The sequence below is a fragment of the Heptranchias perlo genome, chromosome 8 (assembly GCF_035084215.1).
Source record: "Heptranchias perlo isolate sHepPer1 chromosome 8, sHepPer1.hap1, whole genome shotgun sequence".
Classification (NCBI taxonomy): Eukaryota; Metazoa; Chordata; class Chondrichthyes; order Hexanchiformes; family Hexanchidae; genus Heptranchias; species Heptranchias perlo.
Window position 1 is genome coordinate 53,315,167 of NC_090332.1, and position 14,908 is coordinate 53,330,074.

Below are 14,908 nucleotides of genomic sequence, written 5' to 3' on the forward strand. Positions count from 1 at the left end.
AGACCAGATTATAACAAATGATTTTAATACTATGAGAACTAACATAAAAGAAAGCTAGCTACAGATAAGTAGAATGCTTGAGGCTTTGATAATGAAAGGGCTAAAGTCAGACAATTGAAATGCTGTCCTGGAAGACAGGCTCCAGCTGTGGCCTAATGAAATGTGCTGAACCAAGCAACCTTGAAGGGATGAGAGATGAGGCCTACTGTCTATTAGATCTGGACAAAATTGGTTTCTACCATTTTTCAGACAAAAAAAATAGCACATAATGCTATGGTTACATCATATTCTGTGACCAAAAGTAGGTGTGTTATGGAAGGGTGTATAAAATCTGGAATTAAAATACTAGTATCAGTAATGGTGGCCATGAAACTACCGGATTGTCGTAAAAACCTATCTGGTTCACTAATGTCCTTTAGGGAAGGAAACCTGCCGCCTTACCCGGTCTAGCCTATATGTGACTCCAAACCCACAGCAATGTGGTTGATTCTTAATTGCCCTCTGAAATGGCCTAGCAAGCCACTCAGTTGTAAAATCTCGCTAAAAAAGTCATAATAAGAATAAAACCGGACGGACCACCCTGCATTGGACCACTAGGCACCGGACACGACAACGGCAAACCAAGCCTGTCGACCCTGCAAAGTCCTCCTCACTAACATCTGGGGACTTGTGCCAAAATTGGGAGAGCTGTCCCACAGACTAGTCAAGCAACAGCCTGACATAGCCATACTCACAGAATCATACCTTTCAGCCAACATCCCAGACTCTTCCATCACCATCCTTGGGTATGTCCTGTCCCACCGGCAGGACAGACCGACCAGAGGTGGCAGTACAGTGATATACAGTCAGGAGGGAGTGGCCCTGGGAGTCCTCAACATTGACTCTGGACCCCATGAAATCTCATGGCATCAGGTCAAACATGGGCAAGGAAATCTCCTGCTGATTACCACGTACCGTCCTCTCAGCTGATGAATCAGTCCTCCTCCATGTTGAACCACTTGGAGGAAGCACTGAGGGTAGCAAGGGTACAGAATGTACTCTGGGTGGGGGACTTCAATGTCCATCACCAAGAGCGGCTCGGTAGCACCACTTCTGACCTAGCTGGCCGGGTCCTGAAGGACATAGCTGCTAGACTGGGCCTGCGGCAGGCGTGAGTAAACCAACACGAGGGAAAAACTCACTTGACCTCGTCCTTACCAATCTACCTGTCGCAGATGCATCTGTATCTGTCCATGACAGTATTGGTAGGAGTGACTACCGCAGTCCTCGTGGAGACGCAATCCCATCTTCGCACTGAGGATACCATCCAACGTTTTTTGTGGCACTACCACCGTGCTAAATGGGATAGATTCAGAACAGATCCAGCAGCTCAAAACTGGGCATCCATGAGCTGCTGTGGGCCATCAGCAGCAGCAGAAATGTATTCCAGCACAATCTATAACCTCATGGCCCGGCATATTCCTCGCTCTACCATTACCAACAAGCCAGGGGATCAACCCTGGTTCAATGAGGAGTGTAGAAAAGCATGCCAGGAGCAGCACCAGGCATACCTAAAAATGAGGTGCCAACCTGGTGAAGCTACAACTCAGGGACGACATGCATGCTAAACAGCGAAAGCAACATGCTATATACAGAGCTAAGCGATTCCACACCAATGGATCAGATCAAAGCTCTGCAGTGCTGCCACATCCAGTTGTGAATGGTGGTGGACAATTAAACAACTAACGGGAGAAGGAGGCTCTGTAAACATCCCCATCCTCAATGATGGCGGAGTCCAGCACATGAGTGCAAAAGAGAAGGCTGAAGCGTTTGCAACCATCTTCAGCCAGAAGTGCCGAGTGGATGATCCATCTCGGCCTCCTCCCGATATCCCCACTATCACAGAAGCCAGTCTTCAGTCAATTCGATTCACTCCACGTGATATCAAGAAACGGCTGTAGTGCTGAAGACTTGTGCTCTAGCCAAGCTGTTCCAGTACAGCTACAACACTGGCATCTACCCGACAATGTGGAAAATCGCCCAGGTTTGTCCTGTCCGCAAAAAGCAGGACAAATCCAATCCGGCCAATTACCGCCCCATCAGTCTACTCTCAATCATCAGCAAAGTGATGGAAGGTGTCGTCGACAGTGCTATCAAGCGGCACTTACTCACCAATAACCTGCTCACTGATGCTCAGTTTGGGTTCCGCCAGGACCACTCGGCTCCAGACCTCATTACAGCCTGGTTCAAACATGGACAAAAGAGCTGAATTCCAGACGTGTGGTGAGGTGAGAGTGACTGCCCTTGACATCAAGGCAGCATTTGACCGAGTGTGGCCCCAAGGAGCCCTAGTAAAATTGAAGTCAATGGGAATCAGAGGGAAAACTCTCCAGTGGCTGGAGTCATACCTGGCACAAAGGAAGATGATAATGGTTGATGGTGGCCAATCATCTCAGCCCCAGGACATTGCCCTGAGGAACTCCTGCAGCAGTGTCCTAGTCCCAACCATCTTCAGCTGCTTCATCAATGACCTTCCCTCTATCATAAGGTCAGAAATGGGGATGTTGGCTGATGATTGCACAGTGTTCAGTTCCATTCGCAACCCCTCAAATAATGAAGCAGTCCGAGCCCACATGCAGCAAGAACTGGACAACATCTAGGCTTGGGCTGATAAGTGGCAAGTAACATTCGTGCCAGACAAGTGCCAGGCAATGACCAGAGAGTCTAACCACCTCCCTTTGACATTCAAAGGCATTACCATCGCCAAATCCCCCACCATCAACATCCTGGGGGTCACCATTGACCAGAAACTTAACTGGACCAGCCATATAAGTACTGTGGCTACAAGAGCAGGTCAGAGGCTGTGTATTCTGCGGTGAGTGACTTTACCTCCTGACTCCCCAAAGCCTTTCCACCATCTATTAGGCACAAGCCAGGAGTGTGATGGAATACTTTACTTGCCTGGATGAGTGCAGCTCCAACAACACTCAAGAAGCTCGACACCATCCAGGACAAAGCATCCCGCTTGAATGGCACCCCATCCACCACCCTAAACACTCACTCCCTTCACTACCGGTGAACAGTGGCTGCAGTGAGTACCATCCAAAGGATGCACTGCAGCAACTTGCCAAGGCTTCTTCGACAGCACCTCCCAAACCCGCGACCTCTACCACCTAGAAGTACAAGAGCAGCAGGCACATGGGAACAACACCACCTGCACGTTCCCCTCCAAGTCACACGCCATCCTGACTTGGAAATATATCGCCGTTCCTTCATCGTTGCTGGGTCAAGATCCTGGAACTCCCTTCCTAACAGCACTGTGGGAGAACCCTCACCACACGGACTGCAGCGGTTTAAGAAGGCGGCTCACCACCACCTTCTCAAGAGCAATTAGGGATGGGCAATAAATGCTGGCCTCGCCAGCGACGCCCACATCCCATGAATGAATAAAAAAAAGTGAGAGTATACTGGTGTAAGGTGGTCAGCTTGAACTTAACGCAACAAAGTTCCATCCAGAAAGTGGCTGGCTACAAGCAAGTATCGTGGACGCACAGGACTTGCATGTGTACTATGATTGATGTATCGATATATGATATGGTAGAGGACAGAAAATTTGCTAATCTTATCTTTCTTAATAAAGTATTAAAGTTGCTGATACTGGACTCTCAAAACTATTAACTAATAAGACAAGGTGTTCGGCAGAATCTGAACTAATAAGATAAGGCATTAGCTAGAATCTTACAAGTATCAGTTGATTTTCCAACAGTACAAAGGATTGTCACAAAGTGCTTGAAATTTGCTTTTTAAGACTAGCGGTCGTGTTTATTCTGCATTTGTTTGCTATAACAGTTATAGCTGCAGTTTTGTATATATATTATTTTGAAGTATTAACGTTAATACTCTGTCCTGGCTGATTCACCTGTATGAGCTGTAAGACATTGTCCAAACCGGATTAACTTTGATATGGTAGGTAGCAGTAGCTGTAATTTATTAATTAATTTATAATGATCATTTTCATGTGTTTATTAAATATTGAAACTACAGGGAACATCAATTAAAAATGTTTGAAGCCTTTTTAAGTGATTTAAGTCCTCTTTGTTCTTGAAAGTTAATTGTTTTGTTTCTATGAACTACAGTTATGATTGATTTTAATTTTGTTCTTGCAGATTAAAGGATCCTGGTCAAACAAAAGAAGCAAAGACAATTACAATCCATATAGCTATGGGAATATCTTCACAAATTGTTGTGCAGCTCTGTGTGGGCCATTGCCACCGAGGTGGGAAATGATTGTGATGGGCAATAAATCACTGTTCAGGGATTTCCTTCCATTTTCTCTTTTCCTGTCTACACAAAAGAAATAGCTAGTTTATTAACCCTGTGCTTTGATTTGGATAAAAGTTGAGTTTATCCAAAGAATGTTTTTTTTAAATCTTTAAATGAATTCAAAAATTGTTTGTGCAATTATTATATTTTTCATGTTTTGCACATTACAATGACTAGTAATAACCATTTACTTACAGTACAGTTGTTAGTATTGAAGAGTATGTATCTTTTTTTTAAAATCAAACTGTTGACAATGACTATTTACTTTTTTATGTGTGTGTGTGAAGTAACGCACTGTTTTTAAGTTATTTTGTCTACTTTCCTAATTGGGTCTCGCCACATCGTCCCAGTCAGTGCCACTTCAAGACCAGCCAGTAGGAGGTGCAAGAGAGAGGCTCAGCAATGCCTGATTTCCCCACCGCTCCCTATGGGGAATCGCCTGCCCTCTATCTGACACTCTACTCCTTCTCTCATGATAGCTGATATCGGGAACTCAATAGTATGGCAAATTGCAGGTGTGAATCAAAAATCCCACCATTCAGTGGCACCCATAAGATTCCTTTAATTTTAAACAGTGTATGTCACTTTACTTCTCCCTAAAAACCAAACTGTTATAAAGAATTATTAGTTCTAATAATATCCTTAAAGGTTTTGCCCTTATGCTGACTTTTCGGGGTATTTTGTTCAAATTAATGTCAATTATGTTATCAGCATTGTGGCTTGGTGGAGTTGGACATAACTGGTAGAATAGATAAGGGATGTAACTGGTAGAATAGAATGTAACTGGTAAAATAGATAAGGGAGAACCAGTGGATAAGGTGTATTTGGATTTTCAGAAGGCCTTTGATAAAGTCCCACATAAGAGGTTAGTGTGTAAAATTAAAGCACATGGGATTGGAGGTAATATACTGGCATGGATTGAAAATTGGTTAACAGACAGGAAACAGAGAGTATTGGTAGGAGTGACCACTGCACAGTCCTCGTGGAGCCGAAGTTCCGTCTTCACACTGAGGACACCATCCAACGTGTTGTGTGGCACTATCACCGTGCTAAATGGGATAGATTCAGAACAGATCTGGCAGCTCAAAACTGGGCATCCATGAGGCGCTGTGGGCCATCAGCAGCAGCAGAATTGTATTCTAACACAATCTGTAACCTCATGGCCCAGCATATTCCTCACTACCATTACCAACAAGCCAGGTTCAATGAGGAGTGTAGAAGAGCATGCCAGGAGCAGCACCAGGCATACCTAAAAATGAGGTACCAACCTGTTCAAGATACAACTCAGGACTACATGCATGCTAAATAGCGGAAGCAACATGCTATAGACAGAGCTATGCGATTCCACAACCAACACATCAGATCAAAGCTCTGCAGTCCTGCCACATCCAGTTGTGAATGGTGGTGGACAATTAAAGAACTAACGGGAGAAGGAGGCTCTGTAAACATCCCCATCCTCAATGATGGCAGAATCCAGCACGTGAGTGCAAAAGACAAGGCTGAAGCGTTTGCAACCATCTTCAGCCAGAAGTGCCGAGTGGATGATCCATCTCGGCCTCCTCCCGATACCCCCACCATCACAGAAGCCAGTCTTCAGCCAATTCGATTCACTCCACTTGATATCAAGAAACGGCTGAGTGCACTGGATACAGCAAAGGCTGTGGGCCCCGACAACATCCTGGCTGTAGTGCTGAAGACTTGTACTCCAGAACTAGCTGCGCCTCTACCCAAGCTGTTCCAGTACAGCTACAACACTGGCATCTACCCGACAATGTGGAAAATTGTTCTGGTTTGTCCTGTCCACAAAAAGCAGGACAAATCCAATCCGGCCAATTACCTGATGGGGATCAGTCTACTATCAATCATCAGCAAAGTGATGGGAGGTCTCGTCGACAGTGCTATCAAGCGGCACTTACTCACCAATAACCTGCTCACCGATGCTCAGTTTGGGTTCCGCCAGGACCACTCGGCTCCAGACCTCATTACAGCCTTGGTCCAAACATGGACAAAAGAGCTGAATTCCAGACGTGTGGTGAGGTGAGAGTGACTGCCCTTGACATCAAGGCAGCATTTGACCGAGTGTGGCACCAAGGAGCCCTTGTAAAATTGAAGTCAATGGGAATCAGGGGGAAAACCCTTCACTGGCTGGAGTCATAATGGAAGATGGTAGTGGTTGTTGGAGGCCAATCATCTCAGCCCCAGGACATTGCTGCAGGAGTTCCTCAGGACAGTGTCCTAGGCCGAACCATCTTCAGCTGCTTCATCAATGACCTTCCCTCCATCATAAGGTCAGAAATGGGGATGTTGGCTGATGATTGCACAGTGTTCAGTTCCATTCGCCTCAGATAATGAAGCAGTCCGTGCCCGCATGCAGCAAGACCTGGACAACATTCAGGCTTGGGCTGTGGCAAGTAACATTCGTGCCAGACAAGTGCCAGGCAATGACCATTTCCAACAAGAGAGAGTCTAACCACCTCCCCTTGACATTCATTGCCGAATCCCCCACCATCAACATCCTGGGGGTCACGATTGACCAGAAACTTAACTGGACACATAAATACTGTGGTTACAAGAGCAGGTCAGAGGCTGGGTATTCTACGGCGAGTGACTCACCTCCTGACTCCCCAAAGCCTTTCCAACATCTACAAGGCACAAGTCAGGAGTGTGATGGAATACTCTCCACTTGCCTGGATGAGTTCAGCTCCAACAACACTCAAGAAGCTCGACACCATCCAGGACAAAGCAACCCGCTTGATTGGCACCCCATCCACCACCCTAAACATTCACTCCCTCCACCACCGACGCACTGTGGCTGCAGTGTGTACCATCCACCCGATGTACTGCAGCAACTCGCCAAGGCTTCTTCGACAGCACCTCCCAAACCTGCAACCTCTACCACCTAGAAGGACAAGAGCATCAGGCACATGGGAACAACACCACCTGCACGTTCCCCTCTAAGTCACACACCATCCCTACTTGGAAATATATCGCCGTTCCTTCATCGTCGCTGGGTCCACCACCTTCTGAAGGGCAATTAGGGATGGGCAATAAATGCTGGCCTCGCCAGTGACGCCCACATCCCATGAACGAAGGAAAAAAAAAACAGAGAGCAGGAATAAATGGGTCTTTTTCGCGGTGGCAGGCGGTGACTATTGGGGTACCTCAGGGATCAGTGCTTGGGCCCTAGCTATTCACAATATATATCAATGGTTTGGATGAGGGAACCAAATGTAATATTTCCAAGTTTGCTGACGTCACAAAACTAGGTGGGATTGTGAGTTGTGAGGAGGATGCAAAGAGACTTCGAGGCGATTTAGACAAGTTGAGTGAGTGGGCAAATACATGGCAGATGCAGTATAACGTGGATAAATGTGAAGTTATCCACTTGGGTAGGAAAAACAGAATGGTGATAGATTGGGAAATGTTGATGTACAAAGAGACCTGGGTGTCCTTGCATATCAATCACTGAAAGTAAACATTTAGGAAGCAGCAAGCAGTTGGGAAGGCAAATGAAATGGCCGTCATTGCAAGAGGATTTGAGTACTGGAGCAAGGATGTCTTTACTGCAGTTATACAGGGCCTTGGTGAGACCACACCTGGAGTATTGTGTGCAGTTTTGTTCTCCTTACCTAAGTAGGATATACTTGCCATAGAGGGAGTGCAGCGAAGGTTCACCAGACTGATTCCTGGTATGGCAGGACTGTCGTATGAGGAGAGATTGGGTTGACTCGGCCTGTATTCACTAGAGTTTAGAAGAATGAGAGGGGATCTCATTGAAACGTATAAAATTCTGACAGGGCTAGTCAGACTGGATGAAGGGATGATGGGGAGGTCTAGAATGAGGGGACACACTCTCAGGATACGGGGTAGGACATTTAGGACTGAGATGAGGAGAAATTTCTTCACTCAGAGGGTGGTGTATCTGGAATTCTCTACCACAGAAGGCGGCGGAGGCCAAGTCACTGAATATATTTAAGAAGGAGATAGACACAGAAGGCATCAAAGGATATGGGGAGAGAGCGGGAATATGGTATTGAGATAGAGGATCAGCCATAATCATATTGAATGGTGGAGCAGGCTCGAAGGGCTGAATGACCTACTCCTGCTCCTATTTTCTATGTTTCTATGAATATTAGTTCTAATAATATCCTGACTTTTCGGGGTATTTTGTTCAAATGAATGCCAATTATATTATCGGCATTGTGGCTTGGTGGAGTTCCTTGGCCTGCTCATGTTGGGCTGCTAAACCAACATCAAGCTTAGATTAAATCCAGAGTGCTTCAATTTAAATTGCCTGTGTTCATTTCTCTCAAACTGTCATCCAGGTTCGTACTCTGATGATGGTATCAGCATTCACTGATTGTCTATAAAAAAGGCAGCAGATGGATTGAAGTAAACAAAAGGAAATTACATTAAACTATAATTCTTTGATTCTTTATAATGTTTCAAAAGTCTGGTCACATGAAATTTAATGCAGAGAAGTGTGAAGTGATACATTTTGGTGGGAAGAATGAGGATAGGCAATATAAACTAAATGGTGCAATTTTAAAGGGGGTGCAGGAACAGAGAGATATGGGGATGCACATACACAAATCTTTGAAGGTGACAGGACAAGTTGAGAAGCCTGTTAAAAAAGCATATGGGATCCTGGGCTTTATTAATAGAGGCATAGAGTACAAAAGCAAGGAAGTTATGCTAAACCTTTATAAAACACTGGTTAGGTCTCAGCTGGAGTATTATGTTCAATTCTGGGTACTGCACTTGAGGAAGGATGACAAAGCCTTAAGAGATTTACTAGAATGGTGCCAAGGATGAGGGATTTCAGTTAGGTGGAGCAAGCGGAGAAGCTGGGGTTGTTCTCCTTAGAACAGAGAAGGTTAAGGGGAGATTTTTTTTTTACAACATGGAAACAGGCCCTTCGGCCCAACATGTCCATGTTGCCCAGTTTATACCACTAAGCTAGTCCCAGTTGCCTGCCCTCTATACCCATCTTACCTATGTAACTGTCCAAATGCTTTTTAAAAGACAAAATTGTACCCGCCTTTACCACTGCCTCTGGCAGCTCGTTCCAGACACTCACCACCCTTTGAGTGAAAAAATTGCCCCTCTGGACCCTTTTGTATCTCTCCCCTCTCATCTTAAATCTATGCCCCCTCGTTATAGACTCCCCTACCTTTGGGAAAAGATTTTGACTATCTACCTTATCTATGCCCCTCATTATTTTATAGACTTCGATAAGATCACCCCTAAACCTCCTACTCTCCAGGGAAAAACCTCTCCCTATAAGTCAAACCATCAAGTCCCGGTAGCATCCTAGTAAATCTTTTCTGCACTCTTTCTAGTTCAATAATATCCTTTCTATAATAGGGTGACCAGAACTGTACACAGTATTCCAAGTGTGGCCTTGTACAACTTCAACAAGACATCCCAACTCCTGTATTCAATGTTCTGACCAATGAAACCAAGCATGCTGAATGCCTTCTTCACCACCCTATCCACCTGTGATTCCACTTTCAAGGAGCTATGAACCTGTACTCCTAGATCTCTTTGTTCTATAACTCTCCCCAATGCCCTACCATTAACGGAGTAGGTCCTGGCCCGATTTGATCTACCAAAATGCATCACCTCACATTTATCTAAATTAAACTCCATCTGCCATTCATCGGCCCACTGGCCCAATTTATCAAGATCCCGTTGCAATCCTAGATAACCACCTTCACTGTCATCAATGCCACCAATCTTGGTGTCATCTGCAAACTTACTAACCATGCCTCCTAAATTCTCATCCAAATCATTAATATAAATAACAAATAACAGCGGACCCAGCACCGATCCCTGAGGCACACCGCTGGTCACAGGCCTCCAGTTTGAAAAACAACCCTCTACAACTACCCTCTGTCTTCTGCCGTCAATCCAATTTTGTATCCAATTGGATCCCGTGAGATCTAACCTTATGTAACAACCTACCATGCGGTACCTTGTCAAAGGCTTTGCTAAAGTCCATGTAGACCACGTCTACTGCACAGCCCTCATCTATCTTCTTGGTTACCCCTTCAAAAAACTCAATCAAATTTGTGAGACATGATTTTCCTCTCACAAAACCACGCTGACTGTTCCTAATCAGTCCCTGCCTCTCCAAATGCCCGTAGATCCTGTATCTCAGAATACCCTCTAACAACTTACCCACTACAGATGTCAGGCTCACCGGTCTGTAGTTCCCAGGCTTTTCCCTGCCGCCCTTCTTAAACAAAGGCACAACATTTGCTACCCTCCAATCTTCAGGCACCTCACCTGTAGCTGTCGATGATTCAAATATCTCTGGTAGGGGACCCGCAATTTCCTCCCTAACCTCCCATAACGTCCTGGGATACATTTCATCAGGTCCCGGAGATTTATCTACCTTGATGCGCGTTAAGACTTCCAGCACCTCCCTCTCTGTAATATGTACACTCCTCAAGACATCACTATTTACTTCTCCAAGTCCCCTAACATCCATGCCTTTCTCAACCGTAAATACCGATGTGAAATATTCATTCAGGATCTCACCCATCTCTTGTGGTTCCGCACATAGATGACCTTGTTGATCCTTAAGAGGCCCTACTCTCTCCCTAGTTACTCTTTTGCCCTTTATGTATTTGTAGAAGCTCTTTGGATTCACCTTTGCCTTATCTGCCAAAGCAATCTCATGTCCCCTTTTTGCCCTCCTGATTTCTCTCTTAACTCTACTCCGGCAATCTCTATACTCTTCAAGGGATCCACTTGATCCCAGCTGCCTATGCATGTCATATGCCTCCTTCTTTCTGACTAGGGCCTCAATCTCCCAAGTCACCCAAGGTTCCCTACTTCTACCAGCCTTGCCCTTCACTTTATAAGGAATGTGCTTACCCTGAACCCTGGTTAACACACTTTTGAAGGCTTCCCACTTACCAGACGTCCCTTTGCCTGCCAACAGACTCTCCCAATCAACTTCTGAAAGCTCCTGTCTAATACCGTCAAAATTGGCCTTTCCCCAATTTAGAATTTTAACTTTTGGGCCAGACCTATCATTCTCCATAGCTATCTTAAAACTAATGGAATTATGATCACTGGTCCCAAAGTGATCCCTCACTAACACTTCTGTCACCTGCCCTTCCTTATTTCCCAAGAGGAGGTCAAGTTTTGCCCCCTCTCTGGTCAGGCCATCCACATACTGAATGAGAAATTCCTCCTGAATACACTCAACAAATTTCTCTCCATCCAAGCCCCTAATTCTATGGCTGTCCCAGTCAACGTTGGGAAAGTTAAAGTCCCCTACTATTACCACCCTATTTTTCTTGCAGCTGTCTGTAATCTCCTTACATATTTGCTCCTCAATTTCCCGTTGACTATTTGGGAGTCTGCAGTACAATCCTATCAAAGTGATCTCTCCCTTCTTATTTTTCAGTTCTACCCATATAGACTCCGTGGGCGAACCCTCGGATATATCCCCTCTCGCTACTGCCATGATGTTCTCCCTAATCAAGAACGCAACTCCCCCTCCTCTCTTACCTCCTGCTATATCTTTCCTATAGCATCTGTACCCTGGAACATTGAGCTGCCAGTCCTGCCCCTCCCTTAGCCATGTTTCAGTAATAGCTATAACATCCCAGTCCCATGTACCCATCCATGCCCTGAGTTCATCTACCTTGCCCATCAGACTGATAGAGGTGTTCAAAATCATGAACGGTTTTGATAGAGTAAATAAGGAGAAACTGTTTCCAGTGGCAGAAGGGTCGGTAACCAGAGGACACAGATTTAAGGTGATCGGCAAAAGAGCCAGAGGCGACATGAGAAAACATTTTTTTACGCAGCGAGTTGTAATGATCTGGAATGCACTGCCTGAAAGGATGGTGGAAGCAGATTCAATCGTAACTTTCAAAAGGGAATTGGATAAATACTTGAAGGGAAAGAATTTACAGGGCTATGGGGAAAGAGCAGGGGAATGGGACTAATTAGAAATCTCTTTCAAAGAGCCAGCACAGGCATGATGGGCCGAATGGCCTTCTCCTGTGCTGTACCTACTATGATACTATGACTTAACCATGAAAAAAATCTTGTTAAACTTAGCCGTAAGTAGGCTTTTGTAGTCGATTACTAACAATACTTTCATATTTTTGTTTTTTTTTAATAGCTTAATTGACCGAAGAGGAACTATCCAGCCAGATACACCACAGCCAGTTGCACCACCAAATGGAATCACCACATATGGGGCTACACAATCTCAGAGCAACATGGTAGGATCCTTACCATAGTGTTGCTCACTGAGACCCTGTCATTGTTTATTTCCATCACCCTTCTTCCATTTGTTTTAGTAGTACATTTCACCTATCCCAGAAAACCGAAGTCTAGTATGAATAGCCGTCCCAAGTCACTGTGACTAAAGAGGTGTCCTGAACACATGAACAACCTGTTTGCTTCACGGTAATGTGTCACATGCAGTTTGACTAAAGAAAACTGAAGAATAGAGAATGTGAATGTCAAGGAGCTTTTCTAGTCACTCTTTTTGAGAGAATAAAGAAATGCAACCAAACAACAATCAGTGCAGGCATAGAAAGTATTACACATACAAAGTATTAAACCATTTCCAGCATTCAGGTTTAGTACAGTATGAGGTCAGCTTTCAGCTGCATGGAACTGTTCTTTTACATTTAGAAGGAAGAATACTTGCATCTGAGCTAAATATAAGCTTGTGGGAGGGAGAGGAATATGAAATGCCATTTGTATCTTTTCCAGAAGTTCCAGAACTACATTTCAGATAGATTTGCAAGTTTGAATAACAGGCCATTTTAGGACCCAGATAAATGACTCTTTTCGGTGTTCCAAACACATTCACATCCACATAGTGGTGTTGTGGAAAACTTGTCTCTAAATTACATAGAATTTACAGCACAGGAACAGGCCATTCTGCCCTACTAGTCTGTGCTGGTGTTTATGCTCCACATGAGCCTCCTCTGACCCTACTTCACCTAATCCTATATGCATATCCTTCTCGCGCCTTCTCCCGCATGTACTTATCTAGCTTCCCCTTAAAGGCATCTATGCTATTCGTCTCAACAACTCCACGTGGTAGCAAGTTCCACATTCTAATCATTATCTGGATAAAGAAGTTTCTCCTGAATTCTTTATTGGATTTATTAGTGACTATCTTATATTTATGGCCCCTAGTTTTGGACTCTCCTATATGTGGAAACATCTTCTGTACGTCAACCCTATCAAACCCCATCATAATTTTAAAAACCTCTGTCAGGTCTCTCCTCAGCCTTCTCTTTTCTAGAGAAAAGAGCCCCAACCTGTTCAGTCTTTCCTGATAGTTGTAACCTTTCAGTTCTGGTATGATCCTTGTAAATCTTTTTTGCTCCTTCTCCAGTCCCTCTATATCCTTTTTGTAATATGGAGACCAGAACTGTACACATTACTCCAATTGTGGTCTAACCAAAGTTCTATACAAGTTCTCAATTTTGAATTCTTTTCAGTTCTAATCCACTAGAAATGAACCCCAGTGCTTTGCTTCCATTTTAATGCCTCTGTTAACTTGCATGCTACTTTTAATGATTTGTGAATGTGTAATCCTTTTGCCCCTCTACCCCATTTAAACTCTTATTTTCCAAGGACTATGTGGCCTCCTTATTCCTCCTACCAAATTTACCACCTCACATTTATCTATATTGACCTTAATTTGCCATTTACACGCCCATTCTACAAGTTTATTAACGTTGTCTTATATATTGTCACAGTCTGCAAATTTTAAAATTGTACTTTTGATTTCCGAGTCCAAATCGTTTATGTAAATTATGAACAACAGTAGTTTCAGCACTGATCCCTGTGGAACACCACTTCCCACATTCTGCCAGTCTGAGTAACTACCTTTAACCCCTACTAGTCTTGACTGAAGTCCTACATCCCTGGTGCCATTCTAGTAAATCTCCTCTGCACCCTCTCTAAGACCTTGACATGCTTCCTAAAGTGTGATGCCCAGAAATGGACACAATACTCCAGCTGGGGCCTAACCAGTGACTTGTAAAGGTTTAGCTTAACAACCTTGCTTTTGTACTCTATGCTTATATTTATGAAGCCAAGGATTCCATATGCTTTTTGAACAGACTTCTCAACTTGTCGTGCCACCTTCAAAGAATTGTGTTTGTGAACCCCCAGGTCTCTTTGTTCCTGCACCCCTTTTAAAATTGTACCATTTAGTTTACATTGCCCTTGAGTTTATCTTTGAGTAAATATTCCATGAGCTTTCCTACCACCGACGTTAAGCTAACTGGTCCCTGGATTTATTCTATCCCCCTTTTTAAATATAGGAATAATATTAGCTGCTCTCCAGTCCTCTGGCGGTCCAGTCCTCCGTTTTCTAATGAATTTTTATAAATATATAATAGTGCCTCTGCTATCTCTTCCCTAACTTCTTTTAGTATGCATGGATGTAATCCATCCACAGGTCTTATCCTCTTTAAGTTTCACTAGTTTATCAAATATCTATCTTAAATGTCTTTATATATTTTTTGATCTCTTCTTCTAATGTCATGTCGACTCTGTTAAGACTCCCTGGTAAATACTGAGGCAAAGTAATTATTCAATATTTCTG

General features: G+C 44.2%; 1 protein-coding gene across 11 annotated transcripts in view; it reads left to right on the forward strand.

Moving 5' to 3' along the window:
• zdhhc14 (zinc finger DHHC-type palmitoyltransferase 14) overlaps nt 1–14,908 on the forward strand; it is a 632,056-nt gene that overhangs the window by 293,337 nt on the left and 323,811 nt on the right. For 10 of the 11 annotated variants that reach the window (XR_010963685.1, XM_067989130.1, XM_067989121.1 and 7 more), the window contains 2 exons: nt 4,146–4,255; nt 12,452–12,554. Coding sequence is in view for 10 of the 11 variants with exons in the window: in XM_067989130.1 (XP_067845231.1) it covers nt 4,146–4,255; nt 12,452–12,554 (213 nt within the window). In the remaining variant the exon portion in view is untranslated. Of the gene's footprint in view, nt 1–4,145; nt 4,256–4,417; nt 4,818–12,451; nt 12,555–14,908 lie in introns of those variants that run through there. The other variant, XM_067989128.1, reaches the window with a different exon arrangement.